Raw genomic sequence first — 27,998 nt, 5'->3', positions numbered from 1 at the left:
AGTCATCCAAGTTTGCAGCAGCCTTCTTATTCTGGAGATGTCATCTCACAACTTTTTAGGTTGCCTTTCCCCATTAGAATATAAGCTTCTTGAGGGAAGGAATTGTCTTTTTTGCTTTTATTTGTATCCCCAACACTTAGCAGAGTGCCTGGCACATAATAAACCTTTAATAAATATTTTATTGATATATCTCTGTATCATCACTGATTCTTCGTTTTCTATCACCTACATATGCAGTCGCTTGCCAAGTGTTGTTGATTCAACCACCACATATATAGAATCTGTCTCTTGTCTACTAATTCAACACTCTGGTTCAGGCCCTCATCATCTTTCACCTCCTCTTCCTTATTTATATTTTATTTTAGGAGATATGAACAATATGTAGCAGGTTTTAGGAATGACTCCCCTCCTCTTACCTGCCATTCAGTTGTTACATTATTAATTCTCATTCTGGTTTCTAAGATAATCAAGGGCTACGCTCTCACATTTCCCCATAAATTACTAAAATTGCAATAGCCCTCTAATTAGCCAATTAAACCTGAATCTTTCCTCAGTTTATTAAAAATTAGTAAACTGGATAAACCTCTTTCCTCACAAGCTTCTTCTCCTGTCTTTTCCTATCTTCTTCTCTCCTCCTATTATCTTTTAGTTTTAAAAAAATCAAGGGTGCTGATTCTATAATTATAACATTGTGAAAATGTAACAAACAATATAACAAAGACAAATAATTGTATACAATGTATCTGTTGGGAGACAGGAAGACCATAGCTAGAATGAATCACTTTTCCAAATCCAATTGGAAATTCAAAATTTCACAGCCAGTTAGCAGAACAGTCATAGTCAATTAGAAGTTAGAGGTGACTATGGTAAGAGTAGCTTCAATTGAGTGATAAAATCAGAAATTAGATGGCAGGGGCAGAGAAGTAAGAAGAAAGTAGTATAAATGGTCTCTCCTCTCTCCTTCTCCCACAGTTGAATTCCAAATTAAATACCAAAGTCTCTTCCCAAGAATTAACTTCATAATATTTATTTGTGAGACAAGAATTAAACTCAATTCTCACAAGAAATGTCTCTTCAGACTTTTTCTCCTCAACGGTTAAATCACTCACCTCTCAGGAAAGAAGTCCTTATTCTGTCTGTAGACAGTTCCACAGGCATCACAGTTGATAGTGTCTCCAGAATGAGAGTTAAACTCCCAGTCATCTCATAGACTTCTCGCAGATAACAGATGAACAGTAACTCCCCAAGATCCCATTCACTATTAAAGATATAGTTACAGTATCCAAGTCCCTGTGGAAGGGGCTTTTGAAGCTAGAGTTACGTATGAACAGTGCTTAGGAGTTTTTCTAAAAACCAAACAACCCAGCCAAAGTGAGAAAAAAGTTCCTCAATAAAGCTGATGGAATTATACAGGATTGACCAATAGTCAGACAACTGACTGGGAATAGAGAAATATAGCCACTGGCTGTCTGTAGGATCAGTGATGCCCATGGTGGTCTTTTAAAAAGCAATAGTCAGCTCTTAGGTAACAATTTGCTTTCCACTTTTTCTGTTGTGCCTCACAGTGAAAGCAAGGATAGAGGCAGGATTCTTTCTCCTTCCTCCCATCCCTCTATCAACAATGACATCTTATAGCAGAAACATTGTGGTAATGTCAAATGGAGAGGAGTACATCTGAAAAGTCAAGTTGGCAAGAGGAATTGAGAGATTGCCTGAAGTGGCAATCCTGGTGGTACTAGGATATGGGTTCTGGTTCTTCCTAAAAATGCATAGCAGCAAACTAGGTCAGGATTTTGGCTGAGCCTGAAGTTGGAGAGAGTAGAGGCCATGCTTAAGCATTTGAGCCACATGCCCTTCCCAGGAGCAGGCCCAAAAAGCCCATAGCAAATATATGCTATATCCCATGAAGAGCAGAGGGACTTTAGTGGGCTTTAGAGGTATAAATTGTTTTAGTAACACATTCCCTACTGATGTGCTTTTCCACAATGAACTCTGTAGGTGGCCAGTCTTCCTACTGATATTATTTACATTGCTGTTATAATACCTCCCAAGTTTATGAAGGAGATTTTTTTTTTTGCTATTTTTTCCTACTATGCCTTCACTCTGAGCTAATTGTGTGCTGTGGACAGCTAGGTAGTGCAGTGAGTCCAAGGATAGAATGCTGGGCCTGGAGTCAGGAAAACCTAAGTTCAAATGTGCTCTCAGACACTCTCTGTGTGATCCTTGGGCAAGTCACTTAACCCTGTTTGCCTCAGTTTCCTCATCCGTAAAATGAGCTGGAGAAGGAAATGGCAAACCTCTTCAGTATCTTTGGCAAAAAAAACCCAAATGGGCCAGGACTGAACAACAACAAATTGTGTCCCATGGCTAACTACAGAAGGATAAATACACTGGGAGGGTTTGGGGGTAGGAGCGGAGTGGATTGTTGTGCGTTTAGAAGTACAGACCTCCGAAGTGCAGCAGCCAAGTCTCCCAGGATCCAGTGAGGGAGAGCAAGGCCGAGGGGGAGGTTATGTATGTAAAGTGCTTTGTAAGCAAGTACTACAAAGCTGTTTATTATTATTACAACCCAGACGGAAGCTAATTGACCTTCAGGATGACTGACTTTCCTGATTTCCTAAGAAATTAGTAATTCTGCAAGCTGGGTACAAAGAGAAACCTTAAGTTTCAGAAACGGGGCTATCAACTACTACTACAAAGAGCCTTAAGCGCTTGAGAAATAAGGTTATGCTGTTGTATAACATGATTGGCATCCCAGACATGCTTGGAAAAGCCTTCTTTGTTTCTCTGATTCTTTTTTTAAATCACTGTTAACTCAAAGTCCTTTTTTCCCAGCTGCAGGCCCTCAGAGGAAGCCCAGGAGGACCTCTTGCTCTTCGCAGCCCTCACCACAAGGGGACGGTGTTCGTGGAGGTCAGCTGCTCAGCTCCGCGAGTGGAGGAGTCTTGCCTGCTGGTTAAAAGCCGAAGTGCCTGTCGGGAAAGAGGGTGGGAGGTGGGAAGAGAGGAGGAGGAGATGTGGGAGGGGGAACTCGGGTAGAGAGGCGGAGCGTATGTATGAGTTCCTCTTTTCCCTTCTCCCCCCGCTCATCCCCGCCCCTCTCCCTCCCCCTTCCCCCCGCCCTGGCGGCCATGGACATTCCCAGCATCCCCTATGAGAGGCGTCTTCTCATCATGGCGGACCCGAGAGATAAGGCACTGCAGGACTACCGAAAGAAGCTGCTTGAGCACAAGGAGATCGATGGGCGCCTCAAAGAGCGTACGTGTTCTCCCTTTGTGCGGACCCTTTGGCCCCTTTCCCCTACTTCTCTGCCTGCCGAGGGGAGGCCGCCTTCTTGGGAGTCCCTTGAACGGCAGGACTCGTTTGTAGCGCAAGGCGCTTTGTCATGGTGCCCTGAGCCGCGGCCGCTCGGAGCCGGGTGCGGCCTGGGCCGTGCGGCCTCAGCGCTGGGCTCGGAGCGGGCCCACCCTGGGAAGAGAGAGGGGAAAGACCCTGGCCCTGCAGTCGGAGGCCGAGGGTCGTGGGGAAGGCGCCTGGGCCTTGGGACAACTTGGGCTCCAGACGCGAGAGAGGCTCTTGCTCTAGGCTCTAGGGGTTGTGAGCTGGAGGGGTTATAAGGAGGGAAGCTTTGGAATTAAGAATGCCAAGGCACGGGGAGGACGCTTACACAGCTCACGTGAAGGCATGGAGCTTGGGCTGTGTGTTTCCAAAGGAGAAAGCCAAACGTTTGTGGCTCTTGTGGTGGACCACACTTAGCTTTTTGCCCACCCTTCATCTCCTAAACGAAAGGCGTACCAGCATTTTTTAACACATCTTATTTTTATTGAGCATTTGATCTCGTTTGATCTGAATAGCAGAATCTTGTGCTGCGGTCACAGAATGATCAGGATTCAAGATATTCTGAATTGGAGGCATGAAAACTATCATTCCTAGTCTGTCGGTATACCCAAACAGCCATTGTTGAGAAAACCCATTACCCAGTGGAAACAACTAAGATCATCAGATAGCCAGCCATTAAAACTCCGATTGCCATTTGACTTAAAATCAATAATCACTCATTAGAAACAAACTTAAATTAATAGATGTTTCTTTGTATAATCTCTCAGTACTTTAATAAGAAATTTGATATATCACAGATACAGATGCTTTAGATTTGATAAAAAAAACTAAACTGAATATATTTAAGTAAAATTTCCAAGTTATAAACACATGTTTAATATAGTAGTTTTATTTCAGTGAGAGAACAGTTGAAAGAGCTTACCAAGCAATATGAAAAGTCTGAAAATGATCTGAAGGCCCTACAAAGTGTCGGGCAGGTAAGTTGTTTGTTTGTTTGTAGTTTTGGCTACTGCAGGTAATTACATTAAATAGTAACACTTTTTTCTTTTGTAGATTGTGGGTGAAGTGCTTAAACAGTTAACAGAAGAAAAATGTAAGTGGATGGTCAAAATATACAAAATACATACAGAAATATGCTTTTACTTTGAAATATATCATTTTGAAGGAACAATTTGATAAGCAAGGTTTTCCTTCAACTAGTGGTTTCTGAATTGTCATTTTTAATTTGGATGATTCAAATAAAATAACATTCCCAACTGCAAATATCTTTTAAAAAACATACATGTCTATATATGTCCATATTATGAACTTGACTGTCATGAACAAACATGAACATTTCCATATATGACAAAGTCAGAAAAAGAAATTGATTGTATCACCTATAGCTCACTGGTCTTTTGCGTATTTCAAATTTAACATGGAATTACCCACATTGCCTTTTTTGAATGTGCCCCTTCTGAACTTCCTTTAATGTGTATTTTTTGGTGATGCTTTCTTTATGTTTTTTGTGTGTGTGACTATCACTGCCACGTAATGAATATAATCAAACAAAATAAATTTGTGTTGTATTGGTTGGTCTGAAAATATATATATCTTACTTGATTCCTTACAGTCTATTTTTTCTGTGCCAAACAAGAAAAATATGATTTATCACTAGACTAGTTGTACTCTGTAGTATTGTAGTCAGTGTATAATTTTTTCTTCAGGTTTTGTTCACTTCATTCTGCATCAGTTTCCCTAGGTTTCTCAGAATTTGTCCCATTCCTCATTTCTTATGGCAGGATAATATTCTATTACATTTTTATATCAGAATTTGTTTAGCCATTCCCCAATAATGGGCACCTACTTTATTTCCAGGTTTTTGATATGATAAAAAGTGCTACTGTAGATAGTTTTGTACATACGAAGAACGCCTTTTCTGTTTGTTTTTTTTTTTATATTTGTAAAGTATATGCCTAATAAGGATATCAGGATGAAAGCATATGCACAGTTTTAGTGACTTTTGGAGTATTATTCCAAACTGCTTCTTGCAAAAGTCTTTTAAAAAAATTATCCGGGCCTTTTTTTCCCTTTCTAGTCATTGTTAAAGCAACAAATGGACCAAGATATGTTGTGGGTTGTCGGCGTCAGGTAATTCAGTTTTACCTTTTTTCTTATTTGACCAAATATTCAGTGAATAAATTCAATGAATTTAGAAATAATAAAATTTTAGAGCTTCTGCTCATTTTTTTAGATGTAGAAACTAAGGCATGGAGAAGTTGGGTGACATTCAGAATTACACAGCTAGTTAGTAAAAGTAAAGATTTGAGCTCTTTATTCCCAGTTCTGTGTTTCGAAGCGCTATTAAGGTTTTTATACTATTCAGTGAGGCCAAATTTATTGTTCACTTTGGAAAGCTATTACTTAAATTTCCTTGCCTCTTATTCACTTCATGACTTTTTGCAGTCAGAATTGTGAGCCCACTACTGCACTAAAACTGGTCTTCTAAGATTATCAGTAATTTATTAATTGCTAAATCTGATGGCTTTTTCTTAGTATTTAGCCTTAACCTCTCAGGAACTTTTGACACTACTAACCATATATCCCTTCCTGGATACTTTTTCTTCCTTTATCTTTTATTTAATTTTTTTTTTATTTCTTACATTCATTTTTTAATTTTGAGCTCCAAATTCTCTCCCTTCTTCCAGCCCCTCTCCCACCCATTGAGAAGAAAATTTCTTCGGCTTTTATGATACTATTTCTTGATTATCTTTCCAAGTCTGTAACTGTTCTTTCACAATCTGCCTTGCTTTATAGTCATCCATATCCTTCTTAAATGTGGGTGTAAGCCAGTGTTTTCTTATGGGCCACTTTCTCTACATGCTGCCTTGGTGATCTTGTCTGTGGCCTCTGTGCAGTTGTCTCCCAAATATACATATTAATTCAGCTCTCATTTCTTTCTGAAGTTCTAGTGTCACATCACTAGCTCCCTTTTACACCGCTCCCAAACATAACATGTCAAAATAGATCTTTTTACCAAAATCCTGACTTTTCCTCTTGACTCAACTTTTTGTTTGTCGATGACACCATTATCCTTACAACCAGTCGGGTTTGCAAACTTACTCATGCTCTGACTCTTTTGTCTCTTACTTTTGTATTCATCCAGCTACCAGGACTTGCCGGTTAAACATCTTACATCCATCGTGCTTTCTATTCACATAACCTTTCACCTGGCCTATTGCAATAGCCTGCTAATTCCAGTAGCTCTGCTTATACTTCTTCCTTCTTGTGCCACTTCCTTTGCTAAGACTCATTTCTAGGATAAAATGCAGACTCTTCTGTTTGATGTGTAAAGGCCTCCCCAATCTGGCGGGAGTCCCACCTCTTTGAAGTCTTATTCCATTTTACTTTCCCTCAAGTACACTCTATATTCTGGCCAAACTGGCCTCTTTGCTATTCCCCATATGTGACACTTCATCATCTTTGCCCTCACATAACCTGCCTTTCATTCCTATTTCGGCCTTTTAAAAAATCTCCCGTGCTTCCATCAGATCTCAGCTTTAGCGCTTAACTTCATTCCTGATCTCTTTAGAGACCTTGCCTTTTATCCACCAAGTTGTTAGTGCTCTACTGCTTCAGTTACATTATATTTGGTACATAATTCTTACTAATTTTTTCTTATTTACTTATTTATGTGTGTGTTACAGTACCCTTAGTAGAATGTAAGCTCCTTGACACAGGGATTGTTTTTAGTTCTTGTGTACCCAAGGCCTTGAATATAGTAGGGACTTATTTAGTGATCCTTGAGTTAAGGTCTCAGAGGCCCACCCTTTTCTTTTATAGGGAAAGGATCATAGCCTGGTATAAGCCACATTTGGGAAAATTTGGTAGCTTAGGATTTTGATTGTAGAAAGATTGGTGTTGAAGGTGTCTGTTCTTTGTGTTAGTTACCAAATCAATTTATAATTGTCTTACTAAATAAGTAGCTCTTTGCCATTAGAAAATAAGAGTTAAATTGAAAAATGTAGGGCGGACATTTTTATTACCATGATGTGTGTTGATTTTACAAAGGTGATTGGTGAACACACTTATAAGTGAAGATACGTTAGGTATCAGTCATCAAGCACTTATTAATCACCTGCTTTGTGCCAGACACTATTCTAAGTGCTAGGGATATAAAGACAAAAGTGAAACAAAACTGTCCACCTCAAGGAGCTTATGTTGTAATGAGAGAGAAAGCATATACTGTGTAGAGATATAAAAGACATATGGATGTAACCTTGGAGGGCAAGGCATTGATGGACCAGGAATGGCCTCCTGCAGATTACATGTGAACTGAATAATTCAAGAAATTAAAGATTCCAAGAGGCAGTGGTGAGGAGGGAGAGCGTTTCAGGTATCAGAGACAGTGGAAAAACTTAGAGATGGAGTGTTATGTGAGTAACAGTAAGTAGATTAATATGGCTGGATTGTACTGTGTGGAGGCATTCTGGGCTGGGCCTGACTCAAGCTAGTACCCTAGTAGTTGAGGTTTGATATTAGAATAAAATAGGGCACCATTAGGTCATTTAGCAGTTAGCATAAGATTTACTTAGTTATAACTGTGGAGTTCTTCATGGTTGTTCTGTGCTTAAGTGATAAGAAAGAAATATTGACAGCCTGAGCTTTTATTCACCTGAACCAACCAGATGTGTTTGGTTTTTTTGTTTGTTTTTGTTGTTGCTGTTTTTTTAGGCAGAATTTGTTAATTTATTTTGATTTATCAACAATCACTTCCATAAGCTTTTGAGTTTTAAATCCCCCCTCCTTCCCCAAGATAGTGCGCAATATGATACAGGCTATACATATACATTCCTATTAAACATATTTTGATGTTAGTGATGTTGTAAGGAAGAATTAGAGCCAATAGGAGGAGCCACAAGAAAGAGAAAACAAAACAGAAGGGAAAAAAATAGCAAATAATATGCTTCAATCAGTATTCAAACCCCTTAGTTCTTTCTTTGGATGTGGATAACATTTTCCATCATGAGATCTTTGGAGATGTTTTAGATCCTTGTGTTGCTGAGAAGAGCTAAGTCTATCGAAGTTAGTTATCACACAACGTGGCTGTTACTGGAACCAACCAAATTTCAAGGATGGTCTCAATAATTTCTAAGGAAAAACCAGCCTAACCGGCATGGGGGCAGGGGTTAGGATACTGCCCCTACCATACCCTTCCCTTGGTAGTAAGGTGTAGAGAACTGTGGGGACATTATTGGTCACTCCTGACTTCAGATATTCAAGAAGCTTGATTAGGCAGTACTTACCGGAGGAAAAGAAAAACCAAAACAGGAACAAAGCAAAACAAAATATTTTAATAGCTCCGTGAAGGAGTGAATAAATCAGTCCTATGGAGTCAAGGCCAAATGACTTATTTATAAATGACAATCCATGTTGTGGGTGATGACAGTCTTTGCAGTTTGTGATGGTTCTGGCACTAGGTATGGTGACTTACTATAGGTCACCATAACTTGGATCAGTATCAGCAACATCAAGGCTATCACACAGATGCTGACATGTCCTTCATCGTTACCAGTGCTTATAACAGGTCAGAGGGAATTGCTCTGTACCAATTCTCAGTGTTCCCAAGTTCACCAGACAGGATCTCCTCTTCCCTGGGAGTCCCATGGGTAAGAACAGTATAATATAGACTTTTCGTAGCATTTGAGTTCAGTAAGGAACTTACCCTTTTCTGTGGGAGATGGGTAGACATTTTCTCCTCCTCCAAACAGTGCCATCCCTTGATCTTCTCCAAGCCCTCCCTGGGGAGGAGTTGTAAATGATCAGTGGATATTATACTGTCAGCAATGTGGAAGATTCAGTCGACTTTAAATTTCAGTAAGCAGTGGACTATGGTACTTTTTGCCTTTTGCTACTGTATACCAGTACCTGTTCTCTTTTGACTAGTTGCCACTTGGCTGTTTGGGACCTCTATTTGTGCACTGCTTGTCTTACTGCTGCTGGAGCATACATCTTTGTCTGCTGTCCTCTCTGTTAGGGTCAACTGCTAACCCCTATGCTGGGGCAGGACAACTGTCTCTAATAGAGCCTGGGCTTTTCTCTCCTTTGTTGACATAGGTGTTGCCATAGGTCTGAGTGCTGTTGGGATGTTAGTGCCTGACTACCCCTCTGTGGTAGGCCTAGCTCTACCTCTCTAGGAAGAGGTTTCTGCACTTAGCCAGATGTGCACTGGTGCACCTACTTCTGCAGCCTGACTCTGTTCTCCTGTGCTAGGATCTGTTATGTTAGCTTAGCCTTTTGGATAGTTTTTTTTGTTTGCTTGTTTATTTGCTTATTTGTTTTTGGTTAGGCAGTGGGGTTAAGTGACTTGCCCAGGGTCACACAGCTAGTAAGTGTTACGTGTCTGAGGTCGGATTTGAACTCAGGTCCTCCTGAATCCAGGGCCGGTGCTCTATCCACTGCACCACCTAGCTGCCCCTTTTTGCTGAACCACCACAGTCCATGAAGTTAGGCATTGCAAAACCACATGACTCAGGAATTTCCAAATGACTCTGACCAATCGTGTCAGGGCCTGGATTTTCCTTCCTGTCAATGGTCATACTTTCCAATGCAGAAATTACTTCTGCTGCCAGTCAGCCTTCACTGAAGTACACAAAAGCCCCTGACATCTTAAATTCAAAAAGTTGCCACCAAAATTAGGAATGACCGATTCAATTTCACCTATATATCAGAGTAGAGGAGAGCACCTGAAGCCTAAGTTCTGCAGGGACCCCTCACTGGAATCTCTAGAAAGAGAATCGTAGTCCATAGTTGGGAGTGAAGATGGAATCTTTTTTTTTTCCTTTTTGGCTAGGCAGTGAGGTTAAGTGACTTGCCCACGGTCACACAGCCAGTAAGTGTTGTGGGTCTGAAGCTGAATTTGAACTCAGGTCCTCCCGAATCCAGGGTCTGTGCTCTAACCAGTGTGCCACCTAGCTGCCCCAGAAAGTGGAATCTTTTTAAACCGATGCAGCACCTTTACCTGTTCTGAACAAATTAACAGGGGTGCAGTTTGCACATTTGTCTATAACCCCATTTCCCAGAAGATCTCTGGGCTCTGAAGGACCTTTGAACATTGTCCTTTCCCCTGGTGGTTTACACCAAAGAGTCAAAACAAAGGCCATATGGTAGAGTTCCCTTTAGTTTCATAAGTACCAAAACAGGGAGAGAGGGGGAAAACAAAAACCCCCCAAACCCTTAGAATTTCTTCAGCATAGTTGTTAGGCAATCCTAAAATTCCAGAAATTTGCCTTAGTTCGTATTCACTATTGAGGTCCCTCTTGCCACCCTTAAATACCTGGCCATATTCTCCTCCTGTCAAAGGACCAAATTGCTTGCTTGTTTAGCTGCTTGGTAATTTAAAAACAAAACAAAACCAACATTCAAAATCAAACTGCTCTGACGCCTTTCACACACAAAATAAGACTCTCAAAGTTGGGAGGGACCTTCTTTTGAAGGCTTCCTCTGAGGCAGTTGAGTGATGACCATTAATAATACAGTCCCAGGAAGGCAGAGCAAATCTATTTCTTAGGTATTTGGTTTTTGTTGTTTTTTTCAGTGAAGGGGAAAATCATTACTTTCAATCCCCTCAAATTCAATTTCTTCTAGCTACTTTGAAGGAAAATTGAGTCTGAGAAAATTCAGAGGATAAGGAGAGTTACTGCTAATAGGCGCAAGGTCAAAACAGCTGGCCTAAAAGACAGTTTACCAAAATTATCTTCTGGATGTAATTTAAAAAGGCAGAACTTCCTCACTTTGTGCTGCGTGCCCACCAGGCAATTTACTCTATAATCTCCCAGTAGGGGGAAGCAGAAAGGAGTGACCTTCTTTCCTCTCCTTCCCTCCTCTATCCTTCACAAGATTATTTTAGTCAGGCCCATGCCCTGGTAGTTTAGGTTTGATATTGGAATAAAGTGAGGCAATCAAAACTCATTCAGTAGTTAGAAAAAAAGATTTACTCAGCCACAGCAGGAGGATTTTCTATAAATGTAGCCATTGAGGATACTATAAGTTGATTCAGCTGAGTGAAGCTTCCTTCCTTTAGTTAACCATTGTGATCCACCAGCCAAGCATCTTAGGGAAGGGCACTGGAGCTCCTTGTGCTTGTTTTGCCTTTAGGCAACCAGCAAGTGTTGTCAACAGCCTGAGCTTTTAGTCCCCTAAACCAACCAAGTCTCAAGGTTAAATTGCATAGTAAAGGAAAACTAGGTTAACTTGTATCGAATCCGGCAGTGTCCAAGAATCAGGTGGATTTAATTAGGAAGGTGTGCTAGATCAGGCGTTAAATTGTCACCTGATCATCAGTTGATAAAGATATTAGATTGAGGGTGTGGGGGGAAACGACAGATATTTTTTAAAAATCTTAAATTTATTTCAGATTTTTATGTCTAGATTGTATCACAGTGAATAAAAGCTAATAATTTCATAGGAATTTCACTAATTGTTTTGATATAGCTGTTATGTGGCCGCTACTTTGTTTTTCATGAAAAAAGCCCTTGGGCTTTGGAATATAGGAGGCAGTGCTGGGAGGTAAAGGACCTTCAGTCCTCTTCTTTGCTATAGTCTTGTACTATTTTGCTTTCCTACTTATTTTAAGGATGCAAGATTTTGAAAAATTCAAGTTAGGAGAAAACTTACATAGGAAGGCAGGAAAAATATTACTGTAAAGGAAAAATGTCCTTTGGGAAATAGTTCTGACTGAAATACTGTAGTAATCAGTGAATGGCAATGTGCTTCAAAGGAAAGAATATTAGAATTTAAGTCAGAGGACCAGGGTTTTTTTTACATTGGGCCAATCCCTTATCCTGTCTGAACTTCAGTTTCCTTCTCTATAAAATAAAGACTTGGGATTAGATGACCTTCCAGTGATAAATGTGTAGGTCTGTGATCTCTTATTTTTTCTGATTCCTTCTTCATACTCTTTAAAAAAAATCCTTCAGTTTTCAAGGATTTTTTTTTTACTCTGGGGTATACAATATTTAATTTGTCAGTTCTGTTACCATTTCCATTAAAAGCATTTCATGGCACAGCTTTGTGTGGTAGAAAGGGGTTCAATATTTATAGGAACTAGAAAAAGAATATTTTTATTCACACCCATAATTGCATATTGAGATAATTCATTCTACCAATCCAGATTGAGGCAGCATGGAGTAGTGGATAGACAGCTTGGAGTTAAGAACACAGTAGCTGTGTGATGCTGGACAAGTTTTCTTATCTGTATAGTGAAGGTAATAACAACACCTGCATCACTACTACTTCACATGGTCATTAGGATCAAATGAGAAAATAAATGTAAAGTTCACAATCATTAAGTATTTTATACATGTTAGCTATTATTATTATCAGCACCAATTTGTAATTTTAGTCTTAGAGAATTTCAAGGGACACTGAGTAGTTAAATGACTGTCCCCAGGGTCAGATTGCCAGTGTATGTTAGAGGCAGGGTTTGCACTCAGATCTTTCTGAATCTGACACTAGCTTTCTGGCCACTATTTCAGGCTGTCACTTAAAATGGGATATATATTGGAATTTCTGTTATATACCTTTCTATCAGAATAAAAGTAATACAGTGGTAATAGTTTTCTTTGCAAATGTCAGAGTGAAAATGTACATTTTGTTTCTAAAATTCAGCCTTTTACTGCCCACATAGGTTGTATTTATTTATTTTTGCTTCATTTAATGTTTGTATCATATTTTTACTTTATAAAATTAGCTCGACAAAAGTAAGCTGAAGCCAGGGACGAGAGTTGCTCTGGATATGACTACACTAACTATCATGAGGTAGGCTTCAAAATCCATGTTGCTATGGTTCATCCTTTTGTTTTCATGAAAGTAAAGTTTTATCTAAAATAATGTATGATCTTGATCACATAAGAAAAACTTGATCTCTTTCCTTTTTACTAATTTGTATTATTAGTATTTAAACTGACTGATACTTGATGGATGGACCTATAAAATCCCAGCTCATTAAAAGAGGATGTAATAGTTAAATGACTATTTATTTGCACATTTTAAAACATTTTCCTTTGAATAATTTCTTCATAGGATAGAGTCCCTTTTTTTTAACCATGTCTGTAGGTTGAAAAAAAATATGCCTTTTAAAATAAGTATACCTATTTTAACATTACAGATACTTGCCAAGAGAAGTTGATCCACTGGTTTACAACATGTCTCATGAAGACCCTGGGAATGTTTCTTACTCTGAGATTGGAGGGCTTTCTGAACAAATCAGAGAATTAAGAGAGGTATAGTTTTTTTTCCCTACAGTTAACATTAAATAGTGATGGTTTTAGGATGCCTGAAGGAAGTAACAGTATGGCAGTATCGTTCATAAATGGTGGTCACTCATAATGAACTAATTAATACCTGTAGCTGTGAGAGTAGAAAACTAACTCTGAAAAATATTAGTGTTGGTAGGTAATTTGGGAAAAAATGGATAGCAGAAAAAGTCTCTTCTTTGGCTTTGATAGGAAGAAAAGGAAGAAAACCAAAAGTGTTAACTGTCATTCAAGAAGCAGCATGAGGTAGTGAACAAGTAGAGAACTGGCCTTAGAGTCAGGAAAGCCTGAATTCAAGCCTGACTCTGATATATATTGGCTGTGTGGCCCTGGACAAGTCAACTCATATTTTAGAGCCTGAGACGACTTTCTTTTTTTTTTTTTTTTAAATTAATTTATTTTGATTTATCAACCATCACTTCCATAAGCTTTTGAGTTTTAAATTTTCTCCTCTTCCCTCCCCAAGATAGTGTGCAATCTGACATAGGCTATACGTACACATTCCTATTAAACATATTTTGATATTAGTGATGTTGTAAGGAAGAATTAGAGCCAGTAGGAGGAACCACCAGAAAGAGGAAACAAAACACAACAGAAGAAAAAAATAGCAAATAGTATGCTTTGATCTCCATTCAAACTCCTTAGTTCTTCTTTGGATATGGATAGCATTTTCCATCATGAGGCCTTTGGAGATATCTTAGATCCTTGCATTGCTGAGAGGGGTTAAGTCTATCAATATTAGTCATAGCACAGTGTGGTTGTTCGTGTGTATAATATTCTCCTGATTCTGCTGAGACAACTTTCTAAAACATTAAGTTGCAGAGAAGGTACTGTCTTAGATTGTCAGGAGCTCCCCACCTGAAATCATAGGTCATGTCCAAAAGAAAAAATCTTGTTCTACTACATGGTTATTTTACATTATAATTGCATCTTGTTAAAGTAATTTAATCTTAGCATTAATCCTATATCATTTTATGTGTCAACCTTGAAATAATAATAAAGGTAGATATCTATACTTCAGAATATATTATTAGTTATTATTTGGTGCTTAATAAAATACTCACTTTAGGAGTGGCTTTTCTTTTAGCATCTTGGGGGTGAAATCAGTTACAGATTTATCTTGATTTACAGAATAGATAGTTCCTTAAAAGCTGTAAAGTGACTTACAATTTCCTGTTGATTTCATTATAATTCGATACCTATTCCCACATTTAGTAATCTGTATCCCTGTAATCTGTTAAAAGTTCAAGGCCTGTTCCATTCATCAGCTTACTGTCTTGAAACACCATGATAGTATTATAAAATTGAATTTAATATCAATGTAACAGAAGGAAAGTAGAAACTTCATAGAACAGTATTTCTCAAAGGGTTGGCCAAAGCACGCTAGTGTCATGAGTTTTTGCTAGTTATGCTGTAAATTGTATGGAACTGACAATAGCAATCTCATGCCCATTTTTATGAGTCTTATGGCTGTCCCACACTGTGCATGCTCTCAGCACTTAGACTGTCAGATTCTCAGTGTTTTGATAATCTCATCTTTTGAACAGCTCAGAACATGAGAGTGTAGATCACAGGCAAATCCTGTATTTTTTAGTTTACTCCTGTCTTGTGGTTTCTGTCGGCTAAATATAAATGTTGATTGATATAGAAAATGAATTTTCAATTGTAACAATATACTCAATTACCTCCCTACATTTGTAATATTTTTTTATGATGGTCTCAAAATAATTAATGAGGTATGCCTGTCTTGATATTTGTTTCTATAAATAAATTTTTATTTTTAAAATATTCAATTATGTTTAATAGAAACACTAAAACAAAACATTCAGGAACAGGTATGCATAATAATGATATCTCTCTATATGAAAGAACTTTTTAATAAAACATAACATTTCTGTAATTTTACTCTCTCCCTCCCCTGTACCTTTTTACTCTTTTCTTAGGTAATAGAATTACCACTTACAAATCCTGAGTTATTCCAGCGTGTAGGAATAATACCTCCAAAAGGTTGTTTGCTCTATGGACCACCAGGTCAGTATATACTTTGAGTGTTTATTATATATGCTGTATTTTTGTGGTCTACTTAACTGTTTTTTTGAGCTTTCAAGGAAACCCTCAAATTATTGGAGTTCAGGTAGCTAGGTAGCACAGTGGGTAGAACACCAGCCCTGGAGTCAGGAGGACCTAAGTTCAAATTCAGTCTGAGACCAGACACTTGACATACTGGCTGTGTGACCCTGGGCCAGTCACTTAACCCCACTTGCCTTGCCAAAAAAAAAGTTATTGAAGAATTCCAATTTCATTTAAGCTGGCATGCCTTTGTCTTCTCATAAGGCCTACCAAGTATTCAAAGGGAACAGTAGAGTACTTATAGAAGCTTTCATTTCTTGCTCTGGAGCCATACAAAGAACAGAGACACCAACAAATGAAGGGAAATGGAGAAGCTGTTGTGGGTTTTTGCAGTAATGTCCCTCTCCCAGAGACAGTGTATGCTGTCCTTGTGTTTCCTTTCCCTCTTTTGCTGGGGTAATGGGGAAGTAGTAGCTTTCTTGAGTCTTTAAGACCAGTATGTATTGGACTTTGTCTAGAAGACTTATGGAAAGACTTGAACATGTGAAAGTATGAGTGGGTTGCATCTACATTATTGTGCTTACAAATCTATTTAGGTGTGATCCTGGCAGTGGAATTATGTTGGGGCTTTCACTAGGACCTGTGTGCAAGAAAATGATAAATGGGAAACATTTATCAGAATTTAGTTACAACTAACAGACATTCTAAATGTCCTTCCTAGGAACAGGAAAAACACTGTTGGCAAGAGCTGTTGCTAGCCAGCTGGACTGCAATTTTTTAAAGGTAAAGGAAATTTTTCATAATTTGTATGGTTTTTGCAATGAAAAATGCTTTTGTACTTTTTATCTCATTTTTCTGCTTTCATCAGGTTGTATCCAGTTCTATTGTAGACAAGTACATCGGTGAAAGTGCTCGTTTGATCAGGGAAATGTTTAATTATGCCAGGGATCACCAACCATGCATCATTTTCATGGATGAAATAGATGCTATCGGTAAGATGAATTGATTTTCAAATTTTATTTTAGGCTTAGCTTAGAAGTATTTGAAATTCTGAAGAAATTTGATTTTTTTCCCTCTCCTATTTTTTTACTCTGTTCTCTGCAGAACAGGGGGAATTAAATATTCAACTTCTTTGTCTGTTTTAATAAACTTGTATTTAAGGAACATTGACAAAATGTAAAATTAAAGATTGCATATTAGTTCTAACTTTGACAGTGTAACTTTTAAAAAATTGTTGTCTTGTTTGTCCAAATAAATTCTCTTTTGGTAAGTAGATATGAAAAGAAATAGAAATACATATAAATTTCTAAATCTTATATTCACTTTAGGTGGCCGTCGTTTTTCTGAGGGTACTTCAGCTGATAGAGAAATTCAGAGAACTCTAATGGAGGTAAATTTTGTAAAAGGGACTTATAAGGAAGTCTGTTTACATTTATTATTAAAGTAAACATCATTAAAATTTCCAGAAATTCCACATTTAGAGGTTGACAGCACATTGAAAATTTCAAATTTCTGAAAGAGATTTAAATTTGAAACTAATTTTTTAAACAAAAAAGTTTTTATTTGCCAGTGTCGGGTTCTAACACTTGACATTTACTAGCTATGTGACCCTGGGCAAGTCACTTAACCCCATTGCCTAAAAATTAAAAACAAAAAAGATAATTTTGTTTGGTTAAACCATTTAACCTTAGGATTCCAAATCAATGTCAGAACATTGGTGACAAAGAATGAGCTATATTTTTTGAAAGCTATTTTAGTGCCATAATAATTTTGCCTTCTGCTTCACTATTAGAAGTAAGCGTGAGTGGACCAGAAATGCTGATTATAATAATATAGAGACATATTAAAAGGGGAAACACTTGAAGATTTTTTTGAGCAGAGAACTGATATGTCCAAGCCTGTGCATGAGATGCTGTTTGCAAGATAGATATAGTTGGTGAATGAAAGGTCTGATAGAAAGCTACTGTTACAGTCCAGACAAGTTATGAGGACCTAGATTAGGGTTAGTGCCAATGGGACTAGAGAAGAGCAGACAGATATGAGAGATGTTGTGGATGTGGAATATACCAATGTAGTAACTATAAATAAGAGTCCGTATCCCAAGATTTCAGACAGACAGTATTTGTCTATGTGTCCTATGTAAATGTGTACTTTTAGTTTTGAACCTTATGTAGGTGTTTGAATATATTAAGACTGGCTGTGATATAGAAATTTTCATAATAGCACCTGCCGTTCTCTTGCTTTCTTGACACTTTTGAGAAAAGTCTCCTTCTGTGCAAAATATAAAACAAAGTATGGCGAATTGGCCAAGGCCTTATGTCATTTTACGTCTTTAATGGTTGGATGAAAAAATTTCAAGGTATCAGGCAAGTAAAGTATTAAAATGTTTGATTTTCAATTTGTCCTTAGTTATTGAATCAGATGGATGGATTTGATACTTTACACAGAGTAAAAATGATCATGGCTACAAACAGACCGGACACGTTGGATCCTGCTTTGTTGCGTCCAGGAAGATTAGATAGAAAAATACGTAAGTTAGCTTCAGCTGTTAGTTTTTGCCTTTTTAAAATGTTTCTTTCTTTTACTTTCACAGCCCTTTTTTTTCCTTTTTAAAAAAAGATTTAAAGTCAATTAAACATATTTATTAATTTCAGATATTGACTTACCAAATGAACAAGCAAGATTAGACATATTGAAGATTCACGCAGGGCCCATCACAAAACATGGTGAAATAGGTATGAAAATAACCTAAAATCTAATTTTTTGTGTTTTACAAATTAAAGTGTTTTTTTTAGGCTCTGTCTGAGCCAGGCCAGTCCTCTGGCAAATTAGATTTGATATGGGAATAAAATGAGATACTTGTAAGTAATTTAATAGTTATCAAAAGGGAAGAGGAGTGGAAAGAGAACAAACATTTATACAGCACCTCTTATTATCTCATTTGAGTAGGTGCTATTATTATCCCATTTTGCAGTTGAGGAAACAGAGGAGGTTAAGTGTCTTATCCAGGGTCACATAGCTAGTATGTGTCTGAGCTTAGATTTAAATTTAGATCTTCTTGACTCTAGGCACAGTGCTCGATCTGCTGTGCCACCTAGGACATTTCCCTAGCCGAACCAGGGGGAGTGATGTATGGTGAGGATATCAGCTGAGTGAAACTCCCTTTCCCATCATGATTTGCTAGCTAAGCTTTGGAAGGAGGCTGGAGCTTCTTGTGGTTGTTTTGTCAAGCAAGAAATACGTCAGTAGCCGTAGCTTTTAATCCTCTGAGCCAATCAGGTTTCCAGTACCCTTTCTTTTTTGTTTCTGTAGGCAGTGGGGTTAAGTGAGTTGCCCAAGGTCATACAGCTAGTAAGTGTCAAGTGTCTAAGGTCACATTTGAACTCAGGTCCTCCTGACTCCAGGGCAAGTGCTCTATCCACTGTACCACCTAGCTGCCGTTTTTCAATCTATTTTTAAGGAAAAACTACCATAACTTTCACGAAGGGAAGAGGGGAAGGTGCATTATATTTTTCCCACCACGCTAAAATAAAATGTTAGCTGAGAATGATCTCTGAGGAATAGTGATACATATATAGCCTAAAAAAAGATTAGAAATAAAGCTTCCTCTTACTTCAGTTTAATTATGATTATTACAAATATGTAAATTTCCATAATTTTTCTTCTCCCTTAGTTGTCAGATTTTTTAAAAATCTTAATAGGTTTCTTGCTAATTATTCTTAGCCTATATTTTGTTGTTGTTTTTTAAGATTTGGCAAAAATTCACTTACTGTATAACACAGAGAAGTTATGCTTCCAAAATTTTGGGATACTGCACTTCAAAAAAATTACATTTTTTATTTTTTAAAAATAACTTGGACAAAAATACAGCCAATAAAACTTGCTTGGTAGCTATTTCATTTAAATAAATTAATCTTTACATCATAATTTTGTTACATAACCTCACTGCAACAAGGTCAAATTCTTAGTAAACATTTAAGTGCGTGCTATTGCCAAGGACTGTGCTCAGCTTTGGGGATATGAATACAAAAAAGAAAGATAGTCACTGCCCTTAAGAAACTCAACTGGGAAAGACAACACAAAAGAAAGCTGAAAAGGGATGAAGACGTTGGGAGGGAGGGGAAGTACCAACTTTGGGCCATGGTGAAAAAGCCAAAGAAATCCAAAATGAGTGCAGCCTGGTGAGAAAGGAGATATGAGGCAATTCTCTATTCTTCCATAATTAATTCGCTGTCCAATTCCCTGCTGAGATTGTTCTGAGATTGTTTTTTCTTTCTCCAAGGGCTCCTCCTATCCTGATCTCTCTACAACATTTAACCTTGTTGAATACCCTCTCTTCTTTCCTACTTTCACTCCTTTGGGTTTTCATGACATTCTCCTATTTTTCCATTTGTCTGACAACTCAGTTTCCTTTACTGGCTCATTATCCACATCATGCACAAAGACTATTGGGGGATTTGTTTCCACCTCTTTCTCTATACACTTTCTCTTAGTGATATCATCTTTCTTGAATTTAATTATCATCTTGATGCAGATGACTCCTAGATCAATATATCCAGCCTTAGTCACTTCGGTTCCAGTCCTACATCACTGACTCCCTGTTGGGGATTTTAAATTAAATGTCCAAAAATACCTCAAACTTAGGATGTCCAAAGCATAACTCACTGTATTTCTCCCAAACCTATCCTTCTGGTAACTTTTTCTGTTTCTGTCAGTTACACCACCATTCTTCCAGTCTCCTAAATTTGTAACCTCAGGGTTAAACCTCAACTCCTTACTCCCCCTCATACACACATATTTAGTCAGTTTCCAAATCTTGCCCTTTCTACCTCTATAGCATTTTTTTTCATCCAGCCCTTTCTCTTTACTCATTCAATCACCAGCTTAGTTCAGGGCCTCATCACCTCACATTATTGCAGTGTCCTCCTAATTGAGTTCCCTACCTCACGTCTCTCCCCATGCCAGTCCATCCTCTACACAGCTGCTAAAATGATTTTCCAGAAGTGTAGGTCTGATCATGTCACCTTCCCTTTGACATCCCCTTCCCCAGCTAAGATCTCAGGAATTAGATCAAAGTACCACAACTATTTAACCATTCCAATGTCATTGGACATTTAAGCCATTATCAGGTTTTGCATTTACAGTCAGTTCTGCTATAATTTGACATAGGCATTCCCAAAAAAACACCCTGCTCAGCTAAACTATTCGATTAAAAACCGTAAAGCTTACATGAAAAATGGGACCAGGGGAACAGTGCTCAAAAACTTCATCAGTGACATAAAAGACAAGATAGGAACCTAATAATAGTAGCATAATATAAATATAAATGCTACAGTAAACTACTACAATAAGCAGTGACCACATCTGTAACCTCAGGGTGCTACCTGTATCTCAAGACTGCAGGATCAAGCAAGCAGGAATAGCCCTGCATGTCCAGAGCCACTGGAAATGGGGATGGTGTGGAACAGCCCTTCTCAGCTCACAGGGCTTACTACACCAGAAGATACTGCAGTTATTACTGCAAAATACTCCAATTTATCTTGAAAAAATTTATGTTGTAGAGATGGGTGTCTCACGAGGAGTTTAGCTTTTGAGTTGTTATGAATTGGTATAGTTTTCTGCATTCTTGCTGTTTCTTGAGGAAGAAATCTCACAGAAGCAAACTTAAAATTTGAGTTATGCTCAGAATGTTCCCTAATATATCAATTGTGTTGGCACAAATTCTGATGTTCAAAACAACACGTTTTTGAAACAGTTTGGGACCTTTTTTTTTTTTTTTGAAACAATCGCCTAACTGACTGTACTGCTACGAAAATCTTTGAACAGAGGGCTCTTGATCTTGGGATAAATTTTATCCCAATTAAGGATTATACTTCATAATGGTTTTTACTCTCATGATATCAAATAGGAATTGCCAGTCTTCAACTAAATCTGCCAAAAAATAACACGCTATTGCCTCTGGGCATAGCACATCCCTGAACTGCTATTGGGCAGCTGTTAACCTATGCAACCATCCTTCATTCCTATCCATTTTTGCTTTTGATGGGTGTACAAGGTCCCTCAGTTGTACTAACAAAGTTCTTAACTCTTTTACTTTTACTTCTCAAGTACCTAGGGGCACTTAGAAACAATACAAATCAATACATTGAAACAAGTTATGATTCTAGAAAGTACTTTGTTTTGTGATTTTTAAACCTCAGTTATTGCTGATTTTTACTTTTAAAAAGTGTAATCCAGGATAACAAATTTGTTGATTTTTAGTATTATGGAATGGTAATAAGAATGACAAACCTCCCCTAGTAATTTCAAAGGAAGAAATTCTGTCTTAACTTTTTGATGTTGGAATGAGACTGAATATAATCTCAGTTAATTTCCTGTATTCTTTATGACTAGATTATGAAGCAATTGTGAAGCTCTCAGATGGCTTTAATGGAGCAGATCTGAGAAATGTTTGCACTGAAGCAGGTAAGAGATTTTTTTCAAATTGCATTGTCTTCTGTTTCTGTAATTTGATAGAAGTATGAATTTTTGCAATTTATGATACTAGAGTAGGCAGGGCATTGGGTTAGAAAATGATGAATTGCTTTGTGTAACATTTCTATAAATACCGGTTGTCTATATCCTGTTTTTAGTTCTAACATTGGACTTGCTTTGTGACCCCCCGTTTTCAGTCTACCTGGCATTTTTGTGCCAAAAGGTTTTGTTTTTAAAATAGTAATTATTTCATGAGATCATTATGAAAATTAATAAATGTATGTGACACCTTTGAGATTTTCTTTTAAGTTGAGTAGTAGTGTTAGAAGCTAAATAAATTGCCAGAGGTTGAGGAGTTGAGTGAAAGGTAAGTAAATAAAGTTAGCAAATGTGGTTAGCAGAGGTAGTTTGAGAAGGTGGCAGGCAAATGAAAGTTTTTTTAACGGTAAGATAAAGCTGAGGATGTCAGTAAGCAGTTAGGAAAGAAAATAAAGACTAGTTGGAAGATGGCTACATGGTAGAACCTAGAGGTGCCCTAAAAATGCATCCAAATGAGAACAATGATATAAAAAACAAAAAAACCACTATAAGCTCATCCATCTAATCCAGGACTGCACAAAAAGACTGACACAATTCTGCAAAACCCCAAAAGGTAAACCCATAAGAAAAGAATAACGACACAACGTATCTAACTAGAGACTCAGAGAAAAAAATTATTTTGCCACAAGGACTATAACAATACTAGAAGAAATGAAGCAAGAGATAACAAAGATGTGGCAGCCACCATTATATAGAATGGGTGAGTTTGAAATATATTATTCCAGAAGCAATAGATAGAGGCTTAGATCCAGGAATAGCTTACCCAGAAAAACTGAGAAAAATTCTATAGAGAAATATGGACTTTTAATTAAATAGTCTTTCCAGTCATTTCTGATGAAAAGTCCAGAACTCAGTATGAAATTTTGAAATGAAGGAATTGACAGAAATATGGGAAGGTAAGCAATACATTGATCAGTTGAAAGGGACTATATGTTGATGAATTGTTTACATTGTAATAGGGGAAAAAAGAAACGTGTCTTCTCAAAATCGTAATTTCTTCAAGGGTCAGAGAAAGTTAAATAAGATAGTGGGACTGGAGGTGCTTTTGTTCTGTTTTGATGGCCTTAGAAGAAAGAAATTTGAAGGATAGGGGATTATATTGGAGAGGAAAGGAGGAGCAAGGGGAGGGAATTCACTATTTCACATGTTATAAAAGAATGTACAAACCAGGAAGAAGGGGTTGGATATTTGTGCTCCTCTAGGTCATACCATGTAGCCATCTTCCAGTTATTCTTCATGAATCTTCCCATGAATGTCACTTTTATCAGGATAGGACAAAGGAAGCATGTGAATATGCAATACACGTATGTGAAAGTAGGAACAAACACACCGTGAAGTTTGGTTTAAAAATAAATTAAGCTCACCAGGGAACAAGTGGAGACAGGGAGGACAAAGGAAGGTGATCAGGTGATCCAGTGGATAAGAGAACTGAACCTGAATTTAAGAAGACCTGAGTTGAAATCCAGTCTCAGACACTTACTAGTTTTGTAATCTTGGGCATGTCATTTAAACTTTATCTGTCTCTGTGTGGTTCAGTTTCGTCATTTACTCATCTGTAAAGTGGAGGTAATAATAGCACTTACTGCTGAGGGTTGTTGTGAGGGTCAAGTGAAATGGCATTTATAAAGTGCTATACAAATGTTATTGTGGTGGTGATGATGATAGAGCAGGATCAGTAATGGAGCAGCCAAACAAACTCCGTAGTCAAAGAGTTGTTCAGAAAGAAAGTAAAAACCTGCACTAAGGTTGGGAGGTAGGGGCAGGGTGAGAGGCAACTCAGGTGAAACAGATTGCTTCAATTATAGAGTTCTAGTATTGTGAAGCTTTACCACCATTTTCTTTATAAAGGAGTGATTCAGGCTAGGAGAAAGTACAGGATGTCTTGGAGGGAAATACACAATTAACAGTAATATCTGCAAATGTGAATGGGAGAACATACACCTAAGGTGGGGGGAGAAAGAATGGATTACAAAGCAGGACCCAATAATATATTATATACAAGAAATACATTTGAAACTGTTAACCCTGAAAGCAAATGACCAAAGAGGCACAGAGGTCATGCAGCCACTTGTTAACTCAAAAAAAAAAAACCAGAGAGCTCACACAGGTTATCAAAATCACAGTCAACTCTAAAACAGTGGTCATAAACAAAAGGCTTTCTTTATTCCATTGGAGGAGGAAAACTAGACACATGTGCTGGGGTCCCCTTTAGTAGTAGGAGACCCACTTTAGTGTGGGCAAAGCTCAATACTTATACCAATGGCTACACAGTGGGCCATGTCCCTGACAATGGATAACAGCAACAGTGAAATGAGTTTGATTTATAGTCGGACTTCATGACCAGAACACAGATGCTATAGGCACTTGTCATAGCTCAGACACTACCTGGTACTGATGTGAAACAATTCAGAGGTTTTTCTGTGTCTGAGATCATCCAGAGGGTGAGCTGCAAAGGATTATTGTTATGCCAAGGTCAAGACACAGCTTGCTTGCTGGGCCTTAGCTCTAGAAAACAGAGTGTCTCCTAATAGTAAAAAAAGAGGAGTGGTCTTGGCATGAGGATCCCGACAAAACAAAGGAGCGTACAGGAGTGGAACAAAGATGCATCGTTCAGCAGAACTTAAAAAGAAGGGTACAGGGGTAGAATTACAAGGCACCTAACCTCTCTGGTCTTCATTTTCCTTTACTGTAAAATAAGAGAGTTGTGGTAGTTGACCTCTAAGATATCTGTTCTAGCTTTATTTCTGTGGCTTGTGATCTTACAGCTATTAAGTGTCAGATCCAATATTGAAACCCAGCTCTCCTGACTACACGCCTAACACTTTTTTCCGTTGTACTATTTGTAGGGTTAATTTCATATTAGTTGCTCAGCTCTAGTACTCCACCAGATTTTGCTTATCATAAACATACATGCACAAGTAGGAAACGTATTCTCTTCTGGGAGAAGAATTGAAGAAGAAGGGAGTGAAGCATTGTTTTTATCATGATGATTGAAAATAAAAACTATACGGATAGCAAGATGTACTATTTAGAATCTGAGATTAAAATGTGGCATTGTGAATTATTTAATGAGTCTTAAGCATATGAATACTAATTGCAAGCAAAATACTTGATTTTGACATGAAAATATTTGTGTTCAAATTATGATCATTCATGGTAAATGAAGTATTAAATAAATTAAATCCCATAATTTAGGAAATAACACAATCTAATACTTTTAGTTTCTTCATTCAGTAAAAAATTTTAACAGGGGTGCTAACAAATAGAATTGATTGGTTTGATTTTTACATTGTAAAGTTTCAGATAATCAATTAAAGTGCCTATAGGAAGGCAACCACAGGAAGAAGCAATGAAGAAACTAGATAGTTCGCTGACTATGTAATTAATCCCAGAATAATGCCAAAGCCTTTAGGAGTAGGAAAAGATGACCTTTTTTTTTTAATTAAAAGGGATGTTGGAAATGAAGTAAGATTTAGCACTTTTAGGTTGTAAATAAATTCAGGCTGTAGTCAGCACCTGGAGCAGTAAAATATCTTAGTAAGTTGCTTAAGTTAATCTTTGTTTCATGGACTGTTAACTGCTAGTTCTTTCACTACACAGGTGTATAACCTTAATCTGGCAAATCATCATAGTTAGCCTCCCTGGGGAAAACTCAAATGTTTCCTGCTGCGTACTAGATTCTGTAAAAATGTTGGCGTTACTGTTTCCCAGTTGACAAATGGTAAAAGGAAATTTTCAAAGGAAAAAATTCAAGCTATCAATAGCCATATGAAAAAAAAATGTTCTAAAGCGTTATTAGAGAAATACAAACTAAAATAACAGTGGGGTTCTGTGTCAGACCATCAGATTGGCAAAGTTTACCAAAAAAGGAAAATGACAAACGCTGTAGGGGCTGTGGAAAAACAAGTCCTTCTATATATTGTTGATTGAGCTATGAACTGACCCAGCCATTCTGGAAAAGTTTGGAGCTATGGCACAAACATTGTGCATATTCTTTGACCCAGTTATACCACTATCAAGTCTATACCTTGAAGAGATCAAAGCAGGAGGTAAAGGACCCTTTTGTACAAAAGTATGTGTAATATCTCCTTTTGCAGTGGCAAAGAATTGGGAATTTAGGGGGTAACCACCAATTGAGAAATGGCTGAACAACAACTTAACAGTATATGAATGGAATGGAATACATCGTGCTGAAAGAATTGACAAAGATGGGGTGGGAAGCTTGGGAAGACTTATATGAACTGATGGAGAATAATTTATTCAGTAGCAACACTGTTGTAAAGACAACATTGAAAGATTTAGGAATGTCTAGCAACACAATTACTAACCGTGATACCAGAGGATTCATGATGAAATATGCTACCCACTTCTTGATAGAGAGATGATGGACTCAGTATAGATTGAGACATATTTTTTAGGGGGTCATGAACTATGCTGCAATTTGTTTCACTTGATGTTTATAAGAAGAGTGTTTTGGGATTTTTTTCCCTCCTTTTTCAATGGGAGGGGAGAGGGAGAAAAGGTAGACTTTCCTTAATTGGAAAAAAAATTTTATTTAAAAATGTTAGTACTTTATAACAAAAAGTAAATATGAAAAAATGAAATACCTTAATAAATAGCTGAATTTTTAATTGTTACTTTATTCTTCACAGGTATGTTTGCAATTCGTGCTGATCATGATTTTGTAGTACAGGAAGATTTCATGAAAGCAGTCAGGAAAGTGGCTGATTCTAAGAAGTTGGAATCTAAACTAGACTATAAACCTGTCTAAGTTATACTTCTTAAAAGACATTAGCATAATATAAAAATAAAGTTGAGGAAAATAATGTATGTATTGGATATGATCTCATTAAAAGCATATTACATATAAAGTAATAACTCATTAATTCTGTACAATACTGGCACAAAAGACATTTTGTCAATGTTGCATTTATTGCAGCAAATTAAATGATGGATAAGGATTTTTGAAATAGTTACTTTGTGGGCAATTTGTAATATATTGAAATGACTTGAGGTATCAGTTTTAAAAGAACATTTCTTAAATGACATTTTATATTATTTTACTTGTTTTCTTCATCCCAAAGAGTTGAATAAAATTCTTTTGATTCAGTCCTCTTAACATAGTAGCCTTGGCTGAGAGTACATTTGTCACAGTTTTTTGGGATCTTTGGTAAGCTATATATATGACAGCCCAAATCAGTGTCTCTTGAATTTGAGGGCTTTAAAAATTGGTTTTAAAGCAAAACCTACTGTCACTAATCATGGATTCTCATTTACATTGTAATGCATTATTATGCCTCTCAAGTCTTGAATTGGGGGGGGAAATTTTTCTTCCCCCACCGAGATTTAAAGTGTTTGGTTTTTGTTTTTGTTTCTAGTAGTTATTAGACTACAAAAGAATTCAGTACTTTGGTTGTACCTGAAGGTAATACAGCCTACTAATTGAGCACGTCTTAATGTATTTAGGGAATATTCCTAGCTGTTGACCCAAAAAGACTTTCTCTAAACACAGATCTTCCCCATGATAAGATAGTAAAGGCTACAAGGAAATATGTCACTTGATACTGTTTGAAAATGCTGAGGCTGAAAAAGAAAAACTAATGATAATTTTAGTTAGAAACCTAGTTTATTAGCATCATTTACTCAAAACTGCAGTTTTACTAAATCGGCCTTCAAACATTAGCTAAATATTGTGTGCCCTTTTTTAAAAAATCTCTTCCA

General features: G+C 37.3%; 1 protein-coding gene across 1 annotated transcript; it reads left to right on the top strand.

Moving 5' to 3' along the window:
* The first annotated feature begins 3,118 nt into the window (after positions 1-3,118).
* On the top strand, positions 3,119-27,396 carry PSMC6 (proteasome 26S subunit, ATPase 6). The gene is made up of 14 exons (XM_020974866.2): positions 3,119-3,258; positions 4,237-4,316; positions 4,393-4,432; positions 5,417-5,469; positions 13,070-13,137; positions 13,487-13,601; positions 15,578-15,665; positions 16,426-16,487; positions 16,573-16,696; positions 17,033-17,094; positions 18,114-18,234; positions 18,359-18,439; positions 22,098-22,169; positions 26,930-27,396. Exons 1-14 carry the CDS (start codon positions 3,132-3,134, stop codon positions 27,046-27,048), a joined length of 1,212 nt encoding a protein of 403 aa, XP_020830525.1. The 5' UTR covers positions 3,119-3,131; the 3' UTR covers positions 27,049-27,396.
* Positions 27,397-27,998: the final 602 nt, after the last annotated feature.

Source organism: Phascolarctos cinereus, unplaced genomic scaffold (assembly GCF_003287225.1).
Source record: "Phascolarctos cinereus isolate Bilbo 61053 unplaced genomic scaffold, phaCin_HiC Scaffold_3;HRSCAF=262, whole genome shotgun sequence".
Classification (NCBI taxonomy): domain Eukaryota; kingdom Metazoa; phylum Chordata; class Mammalia; order Diprotodontia; family Phascolarctidae; genus Phascolarctos; species Phascolarctos cinereus.
The sequence above is the reverse complement of the archived record's forward strand: the minus strand, read 5'-3'. Positions and strand labels throughout refer to the sequence as shown.

Excerpts from the sequence above, each read along its gene's own strand:
- PSMC6 (XM_020974866.2), top strand. The coding sequence starts at position 3,132 with ATGGACATTCCCAGCATCCCCTATGAGAGGCGTCTTCTCATCATGGCG. Across the intron at positions 15,666-16,425 it reads TTTGCTCTATGGACCACCAG|GAACAGGAAAAACACTGTTG; the intron begins GTCAGTATATAC and ends TGTCCTTCCTAG. Across the intron at positions 22,170-26,929 it reads AAATGTTTGCACTGAAGCAG|GTATGTTTGCAATTCGTGCT; the intron begins GTAAGAGATTTT and ends TATTCTTCACAG.